Source organism: Cervus canadensis, chromosome 7 (genome assembly GCF_019320065.1).
Source record: "Cervus canadensis isolate Bull #8, Minnesota chromosome 7, ASM1932006v1, whole genome shotgun sequence".
Classification (NCBI taxonomy): domain Eukaryota; kingdom Metazoa; phylum Chordata; class Mammalia; order Artiodactyla; family Cervidae; genus Cervus; species Cervus canadensis.
The window spans coordinates 21,201,428-21,226,194 of NC_057392.1; the positions used below are offsets into that span (position 1 = coordinate 21,201,428).

The window sequence follows — 24,767 nt, forward strand, 5'->3', positions numbered from 1 at the left end:
ACCGCCTTCTGCGCAGTCGCGGCCGGGGCGGCTAGGCGGCGGGCGCTCGGTGGCGGCGGGCTGAGGCGGGGGATGCTCCAACGGACGCGATGGCCCCCGCCATGCAGCCGGCCGAGATTCAGTTCGCTCAGCGGCTGGCGTCCCACGAGAAGGGCATCCGGGACCGGGCGATGAGGAAGCTGCGCCAGTACATCAGCGTGAAGACGCAGAGGGAGACAGGTGGGCGCCGGCGGTCCGCCGCGCACATGGCGGCCGGGCGTGGGAGCCTGAGGTGGGCCGGGCTGGGGGGTGCGGGAAGGGGGCCCGGTCGGGAGGTGCGTCACGGGGGACGGCCCGGGGGAGCCGCGGGCAGAGCGGGGAGAGCGTGTGGCACTGAGTCTCACTCCCGCATGTGCTTTTGTGTCCGCTTTCTGCTGGGTCTCGTCCGGTTCTAAGGTTGAGGGGCTGCGGCCGACAAGGTCGGGTGGTCTGCTGAAAGTCACAGTGGGTGGTGAAGCTTAGGATAGACCCGTTCTGTCCAACCCCGAGCCTGGACCCTGGATCACTGGGCTCACCTGATAGATTCTGGTGCGCTCTTCTTTGAGTTACGCCTTCACTTGACCAACACGTTTAGGAGCTGGGATTGCAAAAGAGAAAACAGAATCCCTACCCTGGAGGGAGTTGTCCCGGGAAGTCTAGGGAGGAATTTCTAACTGAAACAGAGCTCCTTTAAGCAAAGTAAAGGAAACGAAAACCAAGGAAAGAAAGCCATCCTCTACATGGGCCGTTGACGTTCAGCAGGTCGGAGAGGAGACGGGCTAGCAGTGCTGAAGGTTAGTAAGTGAGGGAGGGTGAGGGAAGATGAAGGTGAACAAGCAGGCAGTGTCCAGGTCACACCGGGCTTTGTGATTTGGGTTTAAACAGCAGTGGGTGCCATTGAAGGATTTCATTAACTGACCTGTAAACTCCTGAAAGAATGAGCTAGGTGTGCAGTGGAGGTTTTTATGGTACTAGGATAAGTCTAGGCTTCCCTGGTGGCTCAGACTGTAAAGAATCCGCCTGCAATGTGGGGGACCTGGGTTCGATCCCTGGGTCGGGAAGACCCTCCTGGAGAAGGGCATTGCAACCCACTCAAGTATGCTTGCCTGGAGAATCCCATGGACAGAGGAGCCTGGCGGGCTACAGCCCATGGAATCCCAGAGTCTCAGAGGACTGAGCGACTGAGCACACAAGATAAGTCTGATTTCTTTATTGCTAGTTCTGGTACATAGAGCCTTTTTCAAAGAATTGATGTTATCTCTCCTTGTGCTGACCTCCTTAGTTAATGTTTTATTTTAAGGAGAAACCACAAAAGACTACCCAGGGGAAAGAAAGTATCATTTCATGGGAAGTCTGCTAGAAAGAGGAATGAAGCCAAACTTCCTGACTTTGACTCTCTTTGGGGTCTCCCCAGCAGATTTAATTTACTCATCCCATATATGCTGGAGGTTTCTAACCCTGGTCTTCTAACCCAGACCTTTGCTGCTTTCGGCTCAGATATGCCCTACTCACCTGGCAACGTCCACCTGTGTGTCCTCAGACCAAAATGTCCAAAAGTGATTCATTTTTCTTCCCCCGCCCCCAACCACCAAACCTTTTCTGCTGCCCCTGCTCTTTCATTTTGGATGCTAGTTCCCCTCCCCACCCAGACTCTAGCCGGCCTCCTCTCCCCCACCCTGCATCCAGTGTCCTCTGGTCTCAGCTGTCTCACTTCCTGAACTACTCTCCCCTGCCTGGAGGCCTCCATCTCATCTAGACTTCTGTGGTTGCTTGTTTCCTCGCTCATCTAAACTCCAGTTGCCCCCGGTGAACCCCTGCTCTGGAACCAGCCTGGCTCATCTTCTTAAAACAGCTGGACACGTCAGAATCCCAGGTCTGCGGACCACGGTCTGTCCTCCCTTTCTCTCCGTACCTCAGCCCCTCTTCCCCGTGTGACTGCTCCACACTGGTTCCTGGTGTTCAGTACACTGATTCTCACCTCTGCCTTCATGTCTCCCGTTCTCTGAAAAGATCCCCACCCTTCTCCGACTCCCAGCACTCAGTTCAGCATCACTTGCTTGAAAATGCCTTCTGTCTCACCTCACCCTGCCCCACAAGTATCCCGGGATACCCTATGTGTCTCTGTTGTGGCACTTAGCTGCCCTGCTTCTTAATTATCAGTCAATGTGTCACTGTCTCCCCAAAACACTGTAAACTTCCATCTGTTTTCCTAGCTGGAAGTGGGCACGCATCCAGACACGCGAGGGCCGGCCTGTGTACAGAACAGAAGAAGAACCAGATGCAGCGCCTACGGGCTGAGGCGACCAGACAGAGCCTGGTGTTCAAACCCCTTTGGTGAACAGGCTTGGGGTCTGAAACATTGGGGTGGTCCCAGGGCAGGATGCCCAGGGGGCGTGCAGTGTCCGGGGTGTGGTCTGAGTTACTTGTCCCGTGTTTCTCACAGCGCAGGGAGGGTAGCAGGCCTTCAGGAAAGTGACGGTAAAGTGCACGTCTAGACAGCGGGGATGGGACAGAATGGACGTGGTCTCTGCCACAGCTGTGCCTGTCGGAATAGAAACACACTTTCGGAAATAACTTGGCCTGACGGTGGAACCTTACTGATCCGGTCAATTGTGTCTCGTCTCAGGCATAGAAAAGAGAGTCTGAGATGTCACTCTACTGTCCATTAGTAACTTAGTTTGAAAACAAATTGAAAATCTTTATAGAGCTTAAAGCAACTAAGTGTTGCTGTACCACTTTAAGTGTTGATCATTCACAGCCACGGAATAACTGCAGTTTTGCTCACAAGGACTCACTTGTCCCTTTTCACTCACTCGTGCGTTCTGCACACCCGGGGGGTGCCCACTGTAGGTGTGCTGTTGCTGTTTTGGGCACGGCTTTTGGCTCTGGGAATGCAGCTGTGAACAGAATAAATACCTTTGCCTCTTTTTATCTGCAACTCTCAGCCTTTAGGGATTCCGTTGTGGCTCAGCTGGTGAAGAATCCACCTGCATTGCAGGAGACCTGGGTTCGATCTGTGGGTTGGGAAGATCCTCTGGAGAAGGGAAAGACTACCTACTCCAGTATTCTGGCCTGGAGAATTCCATGAACTGTATAGTCCACGGGGTCACAAAGAGTCAGACTCCACTGAGCAACTTTCACTTTCACTCAGCATTTACTCTCTAAGAGTAGGATACATTTTAAAATCAATGTGTGATACTTTGATTGCATTCCTGCTCTCTCTTTTGGTGGCACGTAAAATAACAGTGCATCTTGTGGTTCCTGGCGTCTTAGAGTCAGTGGCAGTGATGAGGGAGGGAATCAGTACATCTTCACACTGGCAGGGTTGGGGTCTCTCGACCCAGAACTTAGTAGAATGACTGGAGCTGAGGTTATTTCCACACAGATGGGGGGTCAAGTGTTATTAACTGGAGCTGAGGCTGTTCCCACACAGATGTGGGTCAAGAGTTAGGGGCTCAACAGGCTCCTGGGCTGATCTCCCCATGAGAGGAGCTGTTGGATTTTCTGTGTCCAAGTCTCACTTTGATGTTAATCTCATTCATTTTGAAGTAACTAAACCTGTATGGTTGTTAGAAACATAGTTGCATTAAGTTTAAGAAGCTCAACCCCAAGAAGAAGATACCAATCCAGAAGCAGCTGTGGGATGAGTCTGCTTTTAAAATCAACACTGTGACAGTTTGTGTGTGGGTGATGTACAAACGTCACACCTCATATAACCAGGGTATGTTGTCCTTCACCTGCAGAGCACTAAGACACCTCAGACAGTGAGCAATCTGTTTGGCGTTAGGTACTTCAAAGATTGGTGTCTTGTTTTTCCAAGTTAAGTTCCTGAGTGAAGACGAGGGACTTATCTACCTGTACTGGGAACAGGTGTTTTTAAAGGGAGCTGTGCCTACTAGGCTGTGGTAGAGGATGTGGGACAGCAGTGTGTGACTGCCACATGCCTCTCACTTGTGCACTCAGTCTTGACCCCGAGTGTGAGCCTCATGTGTCACGGGCCTTTCCAGCAGGGCCGAACCGGTAAGGAGCAGCCCAGGGCCTGACCAGCGCTTTGTCTCCCTGACCTTGGTCACTTCACGTAGGATGAAAGTCAGAACCTGTTTTCACTCACAGCTCCCTTTCCCGCCCGCGCTCCAGGATCTGCTCTCCCCAGTCACTCTGGAAATCTCTTGTTTTCCCTCGCTAAGGTCTCTAGCGCATCCTTGCCAGCACAGGTGGGTTACCCAGAGGTGCTAGCTGCCCCCCATGATCTCTGAGCAGCGGTTGACACACTGCTTTCCTGGAGAAAACACCCGGAGAGGAACACACACTGCCCTTTTTAAGTGAAAAGGCTTCTGAGCCTCGCGCACACGCAGCAGTGTGTTTTTGCGTCACACATGAGTGTTGCAAAACCGTGCACGAGAAAGATGCCACCAGACCGGGAGCAGGGGCCCTCTGGTAGGGGACTGGTTTCAGGAGGCGAATAAGGACTCTCTAGTGTGTGCTTTGATAGAGTGTCTGATTTTTCTTGCAGTAGAAATGTGTTCTTACTGCTTAGGATTCTTTTTCAGTAGAAACCTGCAGAATGTCCAGGCCCCACTAGTTTTCAGGGAAGAAGCCAAATCTCAGCTTCATGCTGGGGCTCCGCTGTCTCCAGAGCCCTGCTCCTCCCCAGACAGCTCTGTGCCCCCAGGTTCTCCCATCCTAGACAGGCTCCCGGGCATGTGGCCGGCTCCAAACTTCATCTTCTCTTCAGGTCTCCCGGGAGAGAAGAGAGTGCTTCCTGAGACCCGCGAGAGGGGATCTTCTGTCCATTCTCACACCAGCTCCCTGCCCCCGGGACTCCTGCCTTCCTCCCAGGCCCTGCCTTGAAAGGGGGCAGCTCTGGAGAGGGCGAGATAGTGAAACTGCTGAGCGGAAACAAGGATGCCCAGTCCCGAGCTTCATGTAGGAACTGGTGTCGTTTAAGTCCTATTTCATCAGTGTTTGTGCCTTTCAAGTTTCATTATGATGAGTTTTCTAAACAGTAAAAGAAAAGAAAGAAAACAGCCCATGACAACATTTTCATTTTGATACTCTCATGCCGTTCTTTTTTTTCCCTTCTTTTCTTTAAGGAATATTTCAAACGTATCATTTCAAATGCAAGTACTTTGCTTCAGTATTTATTAATTACCTGGCCAGGTCATCTGATCGGCCCACTTCCTCCTTCCCACGAGATTCTTGGGAAGCAAACCCCTGGTGTCTTATTGCACCTTCTGATACCTGAGTGTGTACCTCTGAGATAAGGACCCTGCTAATGTAACCACATTGTCACACCTTTAGGAAAGTTTTCCTTAATATGAAATATCAATCTTGTGCATTCCCATCATTTCATACACTCTTTATGACAAATTAGAATCCACATGAGACCCACCCATAGTGTTTGCTTGTCGTGTCTACAGTGACTCTTCAATCCTAACAGTTCTTATCCGGCTTTTCTTTTCCTTGCACTTACTTGTTGGAAGAACTGGGTCGTTTGTCTTATGGAGACCCCAACATTTGGGGTTTTGCTGACTGCATCCCATGGTCTCATTTAATTTGTTTTTCTGTCTCCTATAGTTCCTGCAAACTGGTATTAAAAGTTAACATTTGAAGCAGTGTAGGTTCAGTTTTTTGTTTTTGTGAGAACACTTACCAAGCAGTTCTGTGTTCTTCCTGCTGCATCACGTGGGGCATCCAATGGGCTTGGTGGTGTTGGTCTGACGCATGCACTGTGAAACCCATCACTAGCCTTTCATCTGCTGTTTCAGTGCCATTGATGACCCTGCCCAGATAGATCCATGTTTCATTAGTCTGAACATGGTTGGATGTAAACACAGGAGACCATGCCAGAGGTGCTGCAGTTGTGACTAAGTCGGTGTGCTCTGGTGGAGCCCACCACTCACATGTAGTGTCCTCAGTGGGAAGAGCCCCGGGTGTGTCTTATTTGTAATAGGCAGGTGAAGGAAAACCAGTTTGCCTGACCCCTAAAGGAAAGGCACTTTAATAAGCCAATTTCACTATAGTTTCTGGCAAATGAGAGCCTATCACAAGGAATCAAAATGCACCGTGATGAAATTGTTGGCATGGGAAAGGTCTTTTAGTAACTTGGAGATCAGTACCTTATACAGCTCTTCAGCTTCCTCCAAATAAAATAAGTAAAGCTCATTCTGTCAGAAGGGATCTCCTCATCACTCTGAACTAATCCTGTGGAGTCCTGAGATCACATTGATTCTAAATACATACTTGTTTACATTCACTGCATCTGTCCTTTGCTGCACCGCAGGGTTCTTCCCAGGACCTTCTAGTGAAGGATTATAAAGACCGCTGTAACGGGCATCAGGCTTGAGGGTTCTGTCTGTCCTCTGCAGGCTTGGAGACTGCAGGACTGTGCACTTACCTGATCTCGTGAGTCCTTAGGTTACTCCGCAGTCGTTTGGTGATGCCTAGGGTCAACCCACGGAGAAGGCAATGGCATCCCACTCCAGTACTCTTGCCTGGAAAATCCCATGGACGGAGGAGCCTGGTAGGCTGCAGTCCATGAGGTCGCTAAGAGTCAGACACGACTGAGCGACTTCACTTTCACTTTTCACTTTCATGCTCTGGAGAAGGAAATGGCAACCCACTCCAGTGTTCTTGCCTGGAGAATCCCAGGGATGGGGGAGCCTGGTGGGCTGCCATCTATGGGGTCGCACAGAGTCGGACACAACTGAAGTGACTTAGCAGCAGTAGCAGCAGCAGGGTCGACCCAGGAGGCGGGAGTCTGTGTACAACTTGTGGCTTGGCCGTAGGGGTTTCAGGCGGAAAGGAGGGCTGGAATAATGAGAACAAGGCTGACCTGGATGATGCCACCTAAAACTGCACATGCCTGGTAGGTGAAAACTATAACTGGGAAAGAAGGGGTCAAGGTCCAGCCCAGCCAAGATCCCAAAAAAGTCATCTTTGCAGAAATATCCCAAAGCCTGGCCTGTTCCCCTGCGACGGTTGCAGGGACTTGGGCAGACCATCTGCAGGATTTTCGGCTTAGCTTGGCCAGACCAGTGAGAATGGTGGTGTGGGGGCGGGGGGGAGGAGGTACTAATTTCAGGTAGAGGACCACTTGAGGGAACCCCTAAATGACTCCTGAACTAAATTGGTTAATTTTGTGTGTGGATGACGTTTACTTTCCTATGCTACTGAGATCATGAGAACACTCTACCACCGCCGCCCTGCCCCATAGCTGACAAAACTAAAGCATTTATGTGTTTGTTTTGTAACAGCAAGAAAATGTATGCTTCGAATAAAAAAAGACATTTGCAAGTAAAAGAGTGAAAACATGCACAGTATTATTCTCACTGCTTCTGTGGCAGCTCTAAACTTAAGGAGGAAACGTGCAGACTCTGAAATAGGACTTTTCTGGTCTTTTGCCTTCTAGGGGGTTTCAGCCAAGAAGAACTTCTAAAAATCTGGAAAGGGCTGTTCTACTGCATGTGGGTGCAGGATGAGCCTCTTCTGCAGGTAACCTACAGTCCCCTGTGTCATGTTGCTGGACTCAGGGCACCAGTGACTGAGAGACCAGCCTGCTTTATGCTGTATCCATCCCTGATGTGCGGAAACAGATGGAAAACCATTGCTTCAAGGTTTCCCACCACTTGTCCATAGAGAAAGGGATGCAAGCATTGAGGTGAAGTCTTTTTAAAGATGAACGAAGACACAAATTAGATTTATTATTTCTCTGTCACAGTTTCATAGGTTCCATTGTAGGTTTTACATTATAAAGTTTCTGTTTCCTCCTTTATTAGTTGTGGTCAAAAATAGCATGACACTACCCAGCTCTGGGCCCAGCTCTGCCACAGTTAAGTGGGTGCTGGGGGCAGAGTCTTTGCAGAATGAGCAGTGGTCCTGGAGCTAATGGTCTCATCACAAAGGCAGTGGAGACCTGCCCAGGTGTGCGCACTCACCTGGACCCCTGTCTGCCAAGCACACCAAGCCCTGCCGCCAGAGCCATCAAAGAAAGTGGTTTAGGCTCTTGAAGAGCTTTTTTCTGGCGTGTGAAAGCAAGCCTGTCTTTGTAGCAGGAGAAGGTCAGCTTTGGGGGCACTGAAGCCCCCTGATGTACAAAATGCCGGGGTAGGTTTTTACTTGTCTGGCTTTTACCTGCAGCTCTGCCGCTTCCCTGAGCCCTGTAGTGACTCACTTTGATTTCCTGCCTTTACTCCACTGAACATGTTTTGAGTAGGACAGCAGAGCAAAATATTTTTAAGTTACATTCAAAGTGACAACCAACAGCTTTAGTGGAGGAAGGAAACAGATGAATGGGAACATCGCTTTCAAGTCCGGGGTTCGTTTAACATGGGTGAGAAAGACTTGAGTTCAGGTGAAGGCCCCATGATAGCAGTGAGGATTATTCTCCTGTGGACACTCCTGGAGGCAGGTTTCTTCATAGACCCAGAGCCCGAGTTCTCCCCTAGACAAGCTTGTGCACCTCAGCAGGATGGCTGCTTTGCTTTCTGCCACCTTGCCCCTGCAGCCTGTCTGCCAGCAAGCAAGCGGGAGCCACATGGAGTGACAATCCCTGTATCTCACTGCCAGCGATGCCCCCTCGTCGCAGTTGGCATCTCCATTTCCATTATTTGGGGGGATTCGGATGGAATCTCAACCCAAGTTATATGTTGAAAGCCAGGAGTTAAGAGCTGACGTTTCTTGTGTGGGTCAGTTGAACTCACCCTAGGGATAATGTGTGTGAGCACACACCTAGTTCTGAAGGCATGTTGAATTGGCACAGTAGTCCGTTGAAACTGGGAATTTCACCTGTGAGGCAATTCAGGTGTTCAGATACACTCTTCTTAGTGGAGGTGACAGTGAGAATGGAGGGGATGACCCCCTCCCACAGGCCGTGATGCTGTCCTCTCATGGTTCCACGTAATAACCCCGCTGTTTTTCCCCAACCCCACTTTGCAGGAGGAGCTAGCGAACACTATTTCCCAACTCATCCATGTTGTTAACAACTCAGAGGCTCGTAAGTCCTGATATTTTCGTGACTTTCAAAACTTACTCTTCAGATTTGGTAACTTGCCTAAGAAACCTACTCAATGTCGTTTCTTCTCCTTCCTTCAAAGTTTCCATTTTCCGGGGGGCTAGCGTCACATAAGCCTGGGCAGCTGGAGTGTGAATGTCAGGTGACAGACCGTCCCATGGGGAGCCTGTGTCAGGCTTAGATACTGACACAGTGAGAGGGTGAATGAAGGTGGTGTCCTGGGGGACATCACTTTCGGCATCTCAGAGGTTTCAGAAGAGTCTTAAAAAATAGCAGTCCTCCAGAGTTTCCACATTCTGAGTGAGTTTAACGCTCTCAGAAGCTGCGTGTGACTGTGCTGGTGACCGCGGTTACCTCTGGATGCTGGTTGTTCTCCTTGGGACTAGAGCCACTTCAGGTCATCACTGGTAACAAACTGTAAAGTAACCCCTCTTGACTGAAACGAATAAACAAAGGGAGAAATTAATTATTAATAGTTCTGAGACATTCAGCTTTGATTACTTACAGAAGCAGAGAAGGCAGAATTCACTGCTTTTGCCTAGCCCTCCTCAGAACAGAACCATCCAATGGCCTTGTTAACTCTTAGTGATTCTTTGGATTTTAGCAGGCTCCCAGATGGCTCTTAAGGATCAAAATTCTGTACATAGAATATACTGTAGCTTTCCATATATGAAGAGAGAATTGTGCAAAAGGAAGTAAAGCAAAAAACAAACTATTTTGGGATGAAAAGTGCTGGTTTCATGCCTCAGAAGAGAAAAATAGTGTTTTGTTAAAGTTCACTCAGCTGACACTGAACATGAAAACAGAAAGGCTGACACTCTGCATAGGTCCCCCAGGTGTTCATCAGATGGATGGCTTAGGACTGATAGTTAAGTGTATTTGGGCAAGAAGGGGCAGTATCTGTGGCTCAGGACATCTTTTGATTTTTAACAGAATCATGGCTTTACGATGGATAACGAAACATGCTCTAGAGAGCTTTCTAGTCAAACATTAAGATATTCCCAGACTTCTTGTTAAAATAAGCTTTTATTTAAATATAAAAAATTATCAAGCATACTTAGTTACCAACCAGATTTTCTAGCTGCCCAAGAATCCTTGAGAAATCCTAGTCTGTTTCCCTTCGTGAACTTTCTTGCTCTGTGGTGACCCGGCACCCTGCGAACGGAGCGTTCAGAGCCCCTTATTCCCTGCAGAGCACCTGTTCATCCAGACCTTCTGGCAGACCGTGAATCGCGAGTGGCCTGGCATCGATGGGCTCCGCCTGGACAAATTCCACATGGTGAGGGTGGGGCCACAGCCCCTTACCCAGAGCTCCGGGTCGGGGAGGTGGCTGTGCGGTGCATGGTCAGGTGACCGGCAGGGGGCACTAGAGGATGTGTTCAGAGGCATCGGCTTTGTCTCTTCCAGCTGTCAGAGTGAGTCTGGGGCACCTTCACTGACAGTGTTTGATCTAGAAGCTAGCTGTTAGTGTGGGAACTTTCCACTTTGAGGATCCAGGCTGTAGCTGTCGTTCTGCCAAGCTGATGGGTGTTTGTCACTTTCCCTTTGGTAACAACAGTTATCTGTCTCTAGCTGATCCGTCTGGTCCTGAGGCAGTCCTTCGAAGTTCTGAAGCAAAACGGCTGGGAAGAAAGGTTGGTGAACCCTCTGGGTTAGCATTTGAGGGCCTTAAAACTTTAAAGGCAATGGCGTGGTTTTCTAAGTGTTTCAATGAACAAGTCTGAGTCACCTGATCCACGCCTTCCACTCCGAGTACCAGGAGCCCAGCGTCCTCATGCCTGAAGAACTTCAAACCCCACAGAGCTGAGCACACACAGCAGCACTTTGTACTCATTCCAGTGATTGTTGAACTTTCTCCGCCGTGCGTTGCTTGTTTAGCAGTTGGGCACAAGAATGTCGCGTTCTCTCTGGGGACGGAGAGGATGTTGGCAGCGGGGGTTGTAGAGCTATGTGTGTTTTTCCTTTAGCCGTATCAAGCTTTTCCTCGACGTCTTGATGAAGGAGGTCCTGCATCCTGAGAGTCGGTCTCCAAACGGAGTGAAGTTCCACTTCATCAACATTTACCTGGACGAGCTGTCCAGGGTGGGCGGGAAGGAGGTAAGCAGGGTAGGCACCCTGCCACAGTGCAAAGGGCCAAGGCACCCCTGAAATGGCAGGGCCTGGGCGCTGCTCTCAGTGCTCCGCGGGCTGGAGGTGAAAGGCTGTTGGCAGAGCCCAGGGTTACATCGGCCGCAGCAGCACGGATGGGTCAGCCTGTCCTTTGCCATAGTTCTTCCTCATCTAGAGATGTGTCCTAAGCAGGCAGTGGGTCATGTAGAAAAAAATGATGTGTGCACTAACAGTGTACATAGAAGTCTGATAGCCAGAATCAAAAAGAACTTATACAGTCCACTGAAGAATTCTGTAACAGGAGGAGGTATTCATGAGGTGAAGTTTTTAAAAAGTCAAGGGACTTCCCTGGTGGTCCAGTGGTTAGAAGTTCCACTGCAGCGGGCACCAGTTCACTTCCTGGTTGGGGAACTAAATTCCCAAAAGCTGCATTGTGTGAGATGGATAGATAGATAGATAGCAGTATGGAGGACTGTCCAGTGGTTAGGACTCCTTGCTTCTACCTCAGGGAACATGGGTTTAATCCCTGGTCAGGGGACTGAGATCCCGCATGCCATGTGGCCTGGCCAAAAAAAAATAGGGGAAAAAAGGGGTAGACAGAGCTGCACAGATGGAAGGGCTTGTTAAGACACAGGCTGGGGAGGGAATGACATGGTTTCAGCAAGCCAGGGATTGTCTGAACCGGGGATGAGAAGCAGTGATGTACTTTTTTCTTTCACAAGTGTCTGCAATGAACATGTGTTTGTTTTTTGTTTGTTTCATAATTAAAAGAAAGTGTATGTTGTTTTTTAAATCCTTCACCTCGGTGTCTGGGAGTGTCCTGTCTCCGTGGAGGAGGGAGTCTCTGTTGGGAATGTAGGACGGAACGGTGCCTTTCGGGGTGGGCAGTCCTCTCCGGCCACTGTGCTGAGATGCTTGGATGACTGGACGGTGGCCATGACCGTTAGCAGAGTGCGTTTTGGGCATTGTGAGAGATGTGTTGGTCTGATTCAACCTGTCTGAAAAACACAAATGGTTCCTTTTTCAAGGACACATCTGAAAGGCTTTTTTTTTCCCCCTCATTTTTTTTCCTTTGTTACAGCTTTTGGCAGATCAGAATCTCAAGTTTATTGATCCATTCTGCAAGATTGCTGCCAAGAGTAGGGAGTAAGTGATTCATGTGTTTCTTTTACCACTTCAGTTGGTATTTCTTTATGGGGGCTGGTGGTAAAATTGTAGGTGAAATATGATGCACAGGTCAGCCAGTGCTCAGAAGCACCAAGTTCTAACTCCCGTCAGCTCTGAGTCCTGGCGGGCGCCCCCAGCTGTGTTTCCCAGGGGCTCCACGAATCTCCCCTCCCTGCGCCCCTCCTGCGCCCGGGTCCTTCTGCCCCGGGCCGCGCCTCCATCACACAGCGCTTGGCATCCGTGGCCCCTCGTGGCCGCAGTGCATCAGCACAGGCTGTAGCCGGGAGCGCAGTGCTGGCCCAGGGTCCCGGGGCCGGGCTGGCCGAGCAGTGGCGTCCTCTGCCTCCCACCCCGCTGCGCTCCTTGAGGGAACAGAGTCCAGGCCATCCGCTAACCACGCTCTCTCTGCTGTGCTTCCGCCCTCAGCCAGACTTTGGTACAGACTATAGCTAGGGGTGTTTTTGAAGTCATTGTAGATCAGTCTCCTTTTGTACCTGAAGAGACAGTCAAGGAACAGAAAACACAAGTGGGTGGCAGCAACCTCTCAGATGAAGAGACATCTGAAAACGAGATGACGTGGAGAAAAGCAGTCAGGAAAAAGAAAGCAGGTGAGAAAATTTACTTGAAGGGTCTCTCTTAGGTGAAATTCACGTCAGAGGAACAGTTTGCAGTGCGTTTGTTGGCAGCTCACTGACTGCCACGTGGAGTTCATCAGAGGGGCCTCTGCCGTGAGCACCGCCCACGGAGGGAAGCAGGGCTATGTTAAGACGCCTGCACGGTGCAGAGCCTGGCCACCCTGGGCGTACACATACACATGCACACTTCTCTGCATCTCCCAGGCCACGGGGCTTTCTTCCAGGGTTTCATCATTTCCATTGCTATTGTTTTGGGTTCTGTGTGTTTCTTGTTGCAGCTTTTAAAAAAAAAAAACCTAATGTGGCCTCATGCCTGTTGAAGGGTCCCTGGTCAGAGACCCGATTTACAGATGTGTTGGGAATGCAATCTTGTGTCTGTAGCTCTCCTCTCTGTCTCTGCCTTCCTCCAGGATTCTTTTCCTTAGGGTGTATAAACACCCACCATGGACGCACCTCGCTCTCAGCACTGTTTAATGTCCATGGGACTCACATGGGGCATTTAAATTGCAGCCTCATCAGAATTTCCTGTGGTTTATAGCATCTCAGTGCCTTGGCGGTAGGTGAAGGGCCAATTCAGGGTGTACCCATGCCTTTGAAATGTCCTGGAGTCATTAAAAAGGAAAGTTTTCAAAAATTAACATCCAGGGAAAATTTTTTATAGCAAGACATAAAAACCTAGACAACATTTTTAAAAAGCAGAGGTATCACTTTGCTTACAGAAGTCCATATAGTCAAAGTTATGGTTTTTCCAGTAGTCATGTACGGATGTGAGAGTAGAACCATAAAGAAGGCTGAGCACTGAAGAATTGTTGCTTTCAAGTTGTGCTGGAGAAGACTCTTAACAGTCCCTTGTACTGGCAAGGAGATCAAACAAGTCAATCCTAAAGGAAATCAACCCTGAATATTCATTGGAAGGACTGATGCTGAATCACCAATACTTGGGCCACCTGATGCAAAGAACTGACTCACTGGAAAAGACTCTGATGTTGAAAATAATTGAATGCATGAGGAGAAGCGGAGAGCAGCAGAGGATGAGATGGTTGGGTGGCATCACTGACTCAGTGGACATGAATTTGAACAAACTCCCGGAGGTAGTGAAGGATAGGGAGGCCTGGCATGCTGCAGTCCACAGGGTCGCCAAGAGTTGACACAGCTTAGTGATTCAACAATAACAGGAATCCTCTGTGGGAAGTGCCTGGTTTTTATGTTTAGACTTGGATGTATGTATGTATCTGGAAGCGTATATAAGGTGGTAGGAGCTAGCCTGCACAGCAAAATTGTACATGATCTCTTATTTTCCTTTGTGCTTTTGTCTGTTTTTCTAAGTCCTCTACGATGATGTTATTTTATTTTTTAGTCAGGAAAGAAGTCTTTAAGAAAGAAAAGACAAGATATTGTCATTTTAAATTCACTATGGGCGACAACATGGTGCTTGAACAGCCCTAAGCAGGTTTTGTGTTGTCTCTAGACCTCTCCTGCTGCCAGTTTCTGTCTGAACCACAGCACCCCCCTTCCCTAAGCGCCTTCCAAGATTTCCTCCCAGGTTCTTCATCAAATGCTTGGGGGACCTGCCCAGTCTTTTGCCTGAGGCCACACCATTCACAAGCTAAGAGCCTGCCAGAGACAGGACACCTGTGAGGGCTTGTGAGATCTCAGCAGCAATGTGCATCTGCTTCTCCATGGCTGTGATGCTCTGTGTTATTTAGTTCATGTCAACAGTCACGTTAGCTGTATTTGTTGGTTATCCATTTTGTTCTGTGTTTTAATAATTTATTTTTTGGCTGTGCTGGGTCTTCATTGCTGCTCAGGCTTTGCTCTAGGTGCGGCAACTGGGGGCCTCTCTCTAGTTTGGATGACAGGCTTCTCAGTGGGTGTGGCATGTGGACTTAGTTGCGGCTTCCAAGCTTTGGAGCGCAGGCTCGGTATTAGTAGTTATAGTGAACAGGCTTAGTTGTTCCTTGGTATGTGGGATCTTCCCGGACCAGGGATCAGACCTATGTCTCCTGCATTGGCAGGCAGATTCTTTACCACTGAACCACCAGGGAAGCCCTATCTGTTTTAAATATAGCAGTGTGTGCATGTTGATCCCAAACTCCTAACTGTCCTTTCCCCCCAGTTCTTCTCCCCTGGCAGTCATGAGTTCTCCAAGTCTATGAGTCTGTTTCTGATTTGTAGGTTTATTTGTGTCATTTCTTTTTAGATTCTACATAGAAGGGATGTTATATGATATTTCTCCTCTGTCTGATTGACTTCACTCTGTATGATGATCTCTAAGTCCGTCCATGTTGGTTTCATTTTTTTAATGGCTGAGTAATATTCCACTGTGTATATATACCATCTTCTTTATCAGTTCCTCTCTTGATGGACACTTAGGGAGGAACAACGGGAGGAAGGAAGGAAGGACTTACTATGCAGCACCGGGAACTCTGTTCAATGTTATGTGGCCACCTGGACGGGAAGGGAGTTTGGGGAAGCATGGATATATGTGTATGTGTGGCTGAGTCCCTTTGCTGTCCACCGAAAACTATCACAAAATCGTCAATTGGCTGTATTCCAATATAAAATAAAAAGTTTTAAAAAGTCGTGTCAGCATCAGGTCATTGTGTTTCCTGGGGTGGCCCCTTGGAACATTCACCAGTGCCTCAGCTTTCCTGAAACAGGGCACAGACTGTACACTCCTCCCACTGGCTCGAGCCCCTGGCCTACAAGTTTGCGGTCCACCTCCACTGCAGTTCATGGTGGGAGTTTTGTTTGTGAGGTAATTAAAAGGCAAAATGTATGAGTTTTTTTTTTAATGTCTGGAGGTTGAAAATACCAAAAAGACACCTAATTGGACAGTGGCTCCTTCAGGGGCAGCTGTGGCCATGTGTCTGAACTGTGTCTGTGGATCTGTCTGTTGATAGCACTGGGCAAATATCACTCTGGAAAAGAGTTCAGCCAGGAAGGCGGACAGGATGGCGGCAGAAGTGTGGAGGACACTGGGCCACTTCTCCAGGTTGGTAGCAGTTGTTTCTCTTTGTAGAAAGCTGCCTAACTGAAGGAGAATTAGGGTCAGAGATAATTAAACCACAGCCCTAATGCATAAGGTTCTTTTTAATCTCTGGGTCACTGGTGTCACTTTTCTTGTAATGAGCTTATTGGAGACAGATTTAAAGACAATGGCATTTTGAAAGATGTCAGTCTTTGTTTTGGCTTGAATAAGTGAGATTTGTATTCTGTACAATTAAGCCAGCCTGATGGTACTTTTTCAATAAAGGGAGTTTACCATGTAACCAAGTACAAATTGAACATCTAGATTAAATTTAGAGAACAACACAGCCCCCTAAATTTTCATGAAGAAGAGGTAAAACAAAGAATAGCTTCCCCCAAGAATACGTAGAAGGAAGTTTTCAAAGGCAGTGACTATTAGGCTTCTGGTGGGCAAGCTTTAGGCACACTGTGTGGACGTCCTACGGGAGTGCTCTGGGCTGCTGTCTCCAGTTGTCATGATTCTGGGTAAGGCGGGGCTGTACTTCCAGCAGACATGTAGTGTTTCTTCTCACCTAGTTTGACTACAAGGCGGTTGCTGACCGACTCCTGGAAATGACCAACAGGAAAAACGTCCCTCCCTTCAACAGGAAAAGTCTCTCCGAGCTCATCAAGAAGTAAGTGACTGGGGAGGAAGGTTTCACCTGGCCGTCCTCCACGTTCAAGCCCCGCCCTTCTGTTTCACTCCAGGCAGGAGCTATCACCCACTCACCTTGAAAGTTTCTGCCCTTCACCTTGCACACACGTTCACTGGAAGGTTCCATGGAGACAGCCGCTCTTGGCTCTCCAGTTCCACTCTGCCCATGCAGCTGCAGTCACCCCCTAGCTATGTGGTAGAGATGGAGGAGGAGGTGGCAGCAGGGGTCAAAGAGCAGCTCCGCTACCTCCTGCCCACCGCCTCGTGGTGTGCCGGAAGCGTGGTTCTGTCACCTGTGTGACCATGAAGCCCCACGGCTCGTTGCAACTGATGACAGGTAGCAGCTGAGCCCTGTTGCGCGCTGTGAGCCGCCCTGTCCCGAGCACTTACACAGATTATATCACGTTCAGGAGGGCCCACAGGGCAGCTTCTGGGATTGCCCTGTTTGACAGATGAGGCAGCGGGGGTACAAGGAGGCAGCCCATCGCCTGGGCTTGCAGCCGCCAGACCTGGGGCTGGACTCGGCCTTTCTGCTCCCTGGCGCTGCCTCAGCCCAGCACACGCCTCCACACTTGCTTTTGTTCTAACTCAGCACAGTCATGTAGAACAAAACACTGCTGCCTGTCTCCGCTCAGTAACAGAGCGACTGGAATGTAAGTAGAGGTGGAAGCTTCTCTGCCCCCAGTTTCGCTGGGATGTGCCAGGACAAAGCCTTGGATCTTCATGTCATGCGTGTGATACTTGGGGGCAGTTTTGTCCATCTCAATAATGATTTTAAGGGAAAACAGATATCTCTTATATCATAAAAGGTTAGCGCATGTGTTTATGGGAGGCAGGAAGACGTGGTTTCTTTAGGAGCCTTTGTTGTTTTCTTTTTCAGATTCCAAGATCTCTCTGAAGGTGAGGAAAATCAGAAGACTGTAATTGGTGATGTTCTCAGTGAACATGGGCACCCCCGAACCGGGCGCCATTCTTCCTGTCAGGGTGGGGTTGGAGGTGGGGGCGATTAACAGGAGGATTCCAGCTTGAACCTTCCTGAAGAACGGTCAGTCTCAGGGTCCCTCTCATTGGGATCAGCCAGCCTCCAGTCCCCCTGGGTGGGGGAGGGGAACTGCTCCTTGGGAGCTGGGTTACATTTGAGCAGGTGGGTGTGTCTGCTGCCCCTGCCTCTTGTGCACTTGGGGTGCTTCGAATTGGGGGGCCCCACAGACCTTGTTGAAATGTGGAGGTGGCACAGCCGAACCTCTGGGGGGTGAGCTCTAGAGGCTGTCACCCTGGAACTACAGTCCCTGACCTCACCTCAACTGAGAAACCCACAAAGTGTAGTCTATAATTCCTGCATCAGCAACTTTTCAGGTTGGAGTTGGAGAAGCAATAAGGGACTCGGCAGGAATCAGGGTTAAAATTACCCACATGGGGGTCAGGGCCGTGATTGTCTCAGAAGGCTGACCAGACGTGTCTTTGTGACCAGACGTTGTCTTTGGTGTCCAGCAGGCAGTCTCTCTCACCTCAGTTTTGCTGAGGATAGCACTGCTGATGAAGATGACCAGACCAGCAGTCAAGGAACACGTAAGAAGAAAGGGAATAAACTTTTGCAGAAGACAGACATGGCAGGAGGGAAAGGTGAGCCGCAGAGCTCTCGGTCAGCACACAGTGGGCTAGCGTGGCCCTGGGAGCACCTTTCACGTCCACATGGGTCATTGCAGGGTGAAAGCCATCACTCTTAGGGGCTGAGAAGCATAGAGAACGTGTCTCCGGGTGTTGTCCTGTTTTCTGGGGGACCGTACTCCAGCCTTGCTGAAGTGGAAGTGTAGCGGACTCCTGATGCAGGAAGAGGGTGGGGATGTGGACGTCCTAGGTGGACATTGCCCTTCAGGGCACTTGTTTTATTACCAGGTATGGGCCTAAAAATTAGTAGGAATCTGAATACTGTTTCAGATCCATTTACATCAAAATAAGCCTCAGGAAGGTTTCCAGGCATGGTTGGGGAGGGCAAGAGATGGGCAAGTGAGAAAGCTTGTGGGATTTGAGGGCACAGAGAAGGACCTGGCGGGGACTGGCGACATGCTGTGGGTACCCCCAACCCTGGCGGGTCCCCTGGGCACCGGGCACTTGTTGACTGACTTGTGTCTGTAGGAACCAAGTTCTTCCCTGCCAAGGAAGAGGAGAGCAAAGGTGGCATTCCAAAGAAAAAGAGGAAAAAGAAGAAGAAGAACCAACTCCAGGCTGAATGCACAGGGCCCAGTGGGGAAACCACGAGCCAAGAACAGAATGGGAGCCAGGAGCCGGAGGCCAGTCCCAAAAGAGCCCCGGAGGCAAGTGGAGCTGAGCTGGGAATTTTGGCCATGCCGGGCACCCGGGAGCAGAGCAGCTTGGAGCGCCCCTCCTTGCAGAGTAGGAGGAAGCGGCCCAGGAAGAGGAGCCCACGGATCCAGGTGGAGGGCCTGGAGTCAACAGCATCGCCTCTGGAGGGGGGAGCCCCTCGAGTGGCCCCAGCCAGCGGTGCCCCGGTCCTGAAGAGGAGGCGGGAGCTGGGAGCCCTGCTGGTCAATGGCAGTGGCCCGCCTGTGCTGGCCTGGCCCGCGCCCCAGAGGGAAGGACCCCCAGCCAGCCCAGCAGACAGAGGGGACTGCCCTGCCACCCTGCCCCCGGGCGAGAAACTGAAGAAGAGTGGGGGGCCCAGCGGCCTTGACCTCTACAACTCGTGCGCTCAGAAAGCTGCCATTTTGAAAAAGAGGAAGAAAATGAAGGCGATGTCAAACTCTGTGGAGCCCAGAGGGATGAAGCTCGTCCCAGCCCTGGTAAGGCAGGGGGGGCTCCCAGGCAGGAGTGTCCGGGCCCCACCTCCTCAGCCCCAGGCCAGGGGGCAGTCAGACCCTGGACCAGGAGCCGTCATGGCTCCTAACACCCTCTACCAAGGAGTAAACAGTGACCTGTCTCGGGGGCTTCCGGTGCCTCCCCTCCCACTCTCGCCCCCTGTGACCAGAGGTGTGACGGGGCCAGCATTAGACAGGGGGACCGCCCCAATGGCCCAGCAGGCACCCCACCTCCACGGGGTAAACAGGCAGGGGGCCCCATCACGTGTGGAGCTTGTGTTCCTCCTACAGCTCCTGGCTCGTCCTGGGCTTCGTTGGCAGGAGAAGAAGCCCTAGACTCTTATCCCTGTTCTTTTTCACTAAGCTTTTCTCCCCTTGGATCTCTGGAGCAGATAGAAGCAGGGACCAGTCTCTGGTCCCTGCAGCTCTCACCCTCCTCCCTGGACATGCGTGTGGCTGTGCCCATCGAGGGCAGCCATCGTCTCCCTGGGCTGCTTCCACTCCTCGCACGGCCTGTGGGGCTCAATGCATGACCCCTTGGGCCTCCCAGGGCCTTGTTTATGGAGCCTGCAAGGACGCGGGCAGAACTTGTGCCAGGCCTCATGGTGCAGGACCCCCGAGGGGTCAGTGGGAGGTCTGAGGGTGGGAAACAGGGCATTCAGCTGGGATCCAGGAAGTCCGCTCTCACCTCAGACCTTCCCTGACACTGGAACACCTGTGTCACCTCCCCGGGGCTCTGCAGCCTCAGCCCATCACCCACTGGTCATTGCTGCTCGTGCTGCTTAACTGAGAACGAACGTCTGAGAAGTTTTCTTTTTTCCCTGGTAGCCCCTCTCAGAGACGATTGGAGGGTCTGGGGAGGTCTTCCTCCACAAGGGGCAGCGTTCTGGCCCAGGTCTGCAGTTCCAGGTTCCCTCCAGGGGAGGGTGGCAAACTTCTGAGCCAGAACAGGGACTTGCCAAAACCACTGTGTGACGGGGGCCACCTTGGGTTTCCCTGACCCCTGAGGCCCTGGAACAGGAGCGGGCTCTGCTGTGGACAGGTGTCAGTATAAAGTCCCAGAGAAGGTTCTGTGCCTGCCCCGTTCCAAGCCCACGGAGCCTGACAGTGTCACACCCGCCCTCCGTGCAGACTCTCCATGGGCGGTGGGGTCTGTTCAGAAGTGAGACAGTGAGCTACAACTTAGCACACAGTCTCTGAAAGCCAGAAACCCTCCAACATGGGCACAGGTTTATAGATGAGTGAAAGTGGGTTCTGGTGGCCGAGAAGACAGGAGACCCCTGGCTGTGGACACGGAGCCAACGCAGGGAGGCGGGGGTTTCTGCAACATCTGCTCCAGAAGTGAGCTGTTGACAGACTGTCACCAGGGGTCCAATCAGGGGCCTGGGGTGCCCCTGTAGGGGGGTCCTGTGTTTTGTCTGCTCCCTTCCCACATGCATGGGTGGGAGTGACCCCGTCTCATCCCCCTCACACAGGGCAGTGGTGGGGTGCATGGCCCTTTGAAGAAGAAGCTGAGGACGGAGAAGGACTTCGTGAAGTTCGACGCCGCGTCCTCCCCGAAGCCCCTGTTCTTCAGGAAGGCCAAGGGCAGCATCGCTGCCTCACCGGGCCCCACCCTGCAGGTACTTGCCCCACACTGCTATCCCCCCACACAGTCCCACCCCAGACTTCCGAGGCTCAGCTGGAACCCCACTGCTGCACCCTGACCCTCACCCACCTGCAGTCAACCTCTAGCCTCTGCTGCTGTCCACGGCATGCAGGCCCCCGTTCAGGGAGTCAGGCTGGCCTGAGGCAGACTGGGGGCTTGGCCAGGGAACTTGAGGTGCAGTCGGTGATGCTGTTGTACATCAGCGAGACATGGAGGTCATCCTCGAATTCATGAGAACAAGCAGTGAGGGGGGAGGGCGGAGACTCTGGAGAGCCTGGGTCTGTAGGTCTGCCCAGGACATTTGGGGAAGGTGGGAGAGGTCCCACTGGTGGGAGGGGGCGTGGCTGTTCTCGGGTCAGCAAAGCAGGGCCAGCTCTGCTGAGTACTCCTCGGAGTGAGCAAGTCCAGGCCAGGCTGCTGGGCTGCGTCCAGTCTGCTTCCAGAAGACACGGGTCCTGGTGGGGCCATCAAGATGAGCATGCGTGCTTGACTGGCCCTGCCAGGGCAGCCACAGCAGGTGGACATTTAAATAGCACCCACTCAGAGACTTCCCTGGTGACCCAGTGGTTAAGATTCTCGCTCTCAATGCATGGGGCACAGGTTTGATCCCTGGAGAGGGAACTAAGATCCTGCATGCCCCACGATACAGCCAAAAAAATTAAGATAACAAGCACCCACTTGAACCAGCAGAGTGACTACTGTCTGTGTTAATATTTGTGTGTTCTTTTAGGGTGTTTTGGGGATATATTTGTTCAGTGACTCAAGACTTGTGCAAGCCAAGTTTCTGTCCTAAAACGTTGGTGATGTTAAAGCAAAAATGGTGGACAGAACTATGGAGTTCTAGGGAGCTTGTCAGGGTGCTTCAAGGTGCAGAATGGGTCCCCTTCCAGAGTCCTTGTCACAGGACGTTGGGACACGCATGTCCGTTGCCCACAGAAGCTAGGTTCTCTTACAGGGCACTCAGTACTCCACTCACAAGATGAACTGTGGGGCCTGGACCAGCATGTTCCCTGGAGGTGTCAATTGTCCTCACTCTGCTCTCTATCCTCCCGGGACCCCATGACAGGCGGTTCCTGCAGAGCGGGGCTGGCTTGCCAGTGCCATGCCTGGAGGCGCCGTGGGTTCTGGGGACAGCTTAGCCACCATCTTTTTACTTGTTGCCCTGCCATTTTTTCCTGTAGTCACACAGAACCCCGTCCAGCTCCAAGAAGGTGACCTTTGGGTTGAACAGGAACATGACAGCAGGTGAGCATGGGTTAGGGTTAGGTCTCTCTGTGGGTCTTTCTGTCACTGTGGCTGCCTTGGTCCAGGCACCCAGTCCAGGTTCAGGGAGGGTTGGGGGGGATTGTCTGACTGCTTTTAGTACAGGTGTGATTAGTTTTGTTTCTTCAAAGGAGGAAACCAAGCTTTTTAGGAGTACGTAATGAGTTTAGGTCCTGGCTGTGTTAGGGACCACAAGTAAGTACACACACACACATGTGTGTGTGTGTGGTCCTGGCTGTGTTTAGGGCCCACAAGTAAGGGTGTGTGTGCGCAGAGGGGAGGGACTATCTGGAAAGGACCTGAGAAACTCTGGTTTTTTAAAGCTAGAGAAAACAGGAGGAGTAAATCTGCCACGAAGGAAAGGCTCCTCCTGAAACTGTTTAAACCTGGGGCTCATTCCAGACCCAACTCAGGGTTCACCAAGCATCCATGTTCCATAACTACCCCATGGCCCACCAGTGGCCCATCCAGGTGGCCTTGGGGCATTTTCCATAGAGAAGAAAAGGCATCTGAGGGAAGGAGCCTCACTGGCGGCCCCTGCTCCCGGGCTGAAGGCCCATGGGAGCCCCCAGGGGGTGAAGCAGCACCAGTGGGGCCAGTGGGCAGACAAGAGGAGTCATGCCCTGTTAACTGTGGCCTGGCTTTCGTCCGAGGCAGAGTTCAAGAAGACAGACAAGAGCATCTTGGTCAGTCCCACGGGCCCCTCCCGAGTGGCCTTCAACCCTGAGCAGAGGCCCCTCCATGGGGTGCTGAAGACCCCCACCAGCTCACCGGCCAGCACCCCTCTGGGCCCCAAGAAGCCGCTGACCGCCATGCCAAAGAGAAGGCCAACAGCTATAGACTTCTTCTAAGATAGTCAGAGTCCTTTTAAAGACTGCTTTTGTACAGAATATTCTATAAATTATAATGTTTAAAAGGCAGGGGCCTTTGTATTGTTTTTATAAATTCCCATGAATTGTGTGTACGGGGCTCTAGGTGAGCCTCAGGTCTGCTCCCTGGCCCTGTCGGCAGGGCTGCGGGCAGTGTTCGCACATGAGCCGTCCACTCTCCACGCCCTGGCTGCGGGCGCGAGGCCGTGGGGCTGGGAGCTCGCTGCCAGCGCCCCAGCACTGCTGCTGTGCCTGCTGGTGTCCAGGGCTCAGGTTGCCTCCAGCCCCTGCGTGTGCAGCTGTGAGCGAGGCTGGTTTTCTGATGGTTTGTGGTCTTAAGAGTCTTTTTTGTTTTTTGAAGCACGATTCCCACGTGGTGTGGGTATTCCGCGGTCCTAGGTAGATGACATAGCTGCATCAGCAATGCTGTGCTTTCTCTCCGCGTGCTGAGTGGGGTGACCCTTCGAGTAGGGTATGGGGGGCGGGAGGGGAGAGCCTCTGCCCTCAGGGTCGGCTGCTTCCTCCCTCCCTCTGCCTTGGCCTGGTTTCCTACCTCTAAGCAAGCCTAGGGGGTCCTCCCAGGCACCGCACACCCGCCCGTGTCCAGGTCCTCGTGCCACCTGTGCGCCTTGACCCCCGCGGCTGGCAGCCCTCGGCAGCACCCCCATCCTGAGTCCCGACTCCTTCCTTCAGAGGCGCAGCTGCCGTGTCTAAAGTGTGGCTTCCTGCCGGAAGGCCAAAGAAGCAGCCTTTAAGAATTGTCTATGCTTATTTATTTGTTTGTAGCTACCTTTTTTCAGATGTTGAAGCTTGCACTTACAGATTTTTATAAAGTTCTAAATTTAGTTAATTACAGCAGATGGGGTGGGAAACACTCAGAATTCAGTTGGAAAAACAGAAACACAGCTTAGAGCAGTGCTGGCCCGGTGGCTGCTCATGCCCTGGGAAACGGCATCTGCCCCTTGGGCCTGGGTGATGGACAGGACGCTGATCTGAAACCTTAGGAAAGCCCCTGGGCACCCCCTTCCTGGCCACATCATGAGCCGCGTTCTCAGAGGAGGGGGCATAATCTGGGGAAGATGTACTTTCAGGTCTCAGCTTGATGCGTCTCAGGCCTCCCCAGCAGAGAGCCTCGGTAGTCCCAGCCGCAACTTGGGGTGACAGGGACCCACTGGGGCTGCAGGGCTGGTGTGACTTCAGTTTCCTTGATCACGTGATCAATATGGGGCCTCTGCCAAGACCTGGGTCCAGTCAGGGGGCCCTGGTGAGGAGGAGGACGTCTGGACTTTGTGCTCGGCCTGCTGTCTAATGAAGCTGTGTCACGTCAGGCCACGAGGAAGAAATCATTACTGCTGTGCTGTTAAATGGTCGCTGTAACGCCAGGTCTCACGCACCAGGTCACCTTGTGGTTGCATGGTTTTTAGTGTGCTGCCTTTGATATAATCTTATCGAAACCAAAACTGATAGTATGAAAAGGTTAGATTTGAACACTCAGATATTTTTAACTTTTTATTTTAAAAAAATGTCTCATTATCCTTGGTCAAATTATTTTTCTAACAGTTCTT

The 24,767-nt window shown here is 51.4% G+C and overlaps 1 protein-coding gene across 3 annotated transcripts; it reads left to right on the forward strand.

The window, feature by feature from the left end:
• Position 1: 1 nt before the first annotated feature.
• RRP1B (ribosomal RNA processing 1B) lies at positions 2-23,253 on the forward strand. Of its 3 annotated transcripts, none has more exons than XM_043474517.1 (16): positions 2-219; positions 7,430-7,512; positions 8,956-9,013; positions 10,225-10,310; positions 10,604-10,665; positions 10,999-11,128; positions 12,222-12,286; positions 12,734-12,915; positions 15,846-15,937; positions 16,489-16,586; positions 17,487-17,506; positions 18,098-18,229; positions 18,743-19,407; positions 20,898-21,044; positions 22,252-22,315; positions 22,991-23,253. In XM_043474517.1, the coding sequence occupies exons 1-16, from the start codon at positions 90-92 to the stop codon at positions 23,182-23,184; spliced, it is 2,208 nt and encodes a 735-aa protein (XP_043330452.1). In that variant the 5' UTR covers positions 2-89; the 3' UTR covers positions 23,185-23,253. The 3 variants fall into 3 exon arrangements, with proteins under 3 accessions (XP_043330452.1, XP_043330454.1, XP_043330455.1); XM_043474519.1 differs by having other exon boundaries at positions 18,101-18,229; XM_043474520.1 differs by lacking the exon at positions 2-219 and adding an exon at positions 6,668-6,886.
• The last annotated feature ends 1,514 nt before the right edge of the window (positions 23,254-24,767 follow it).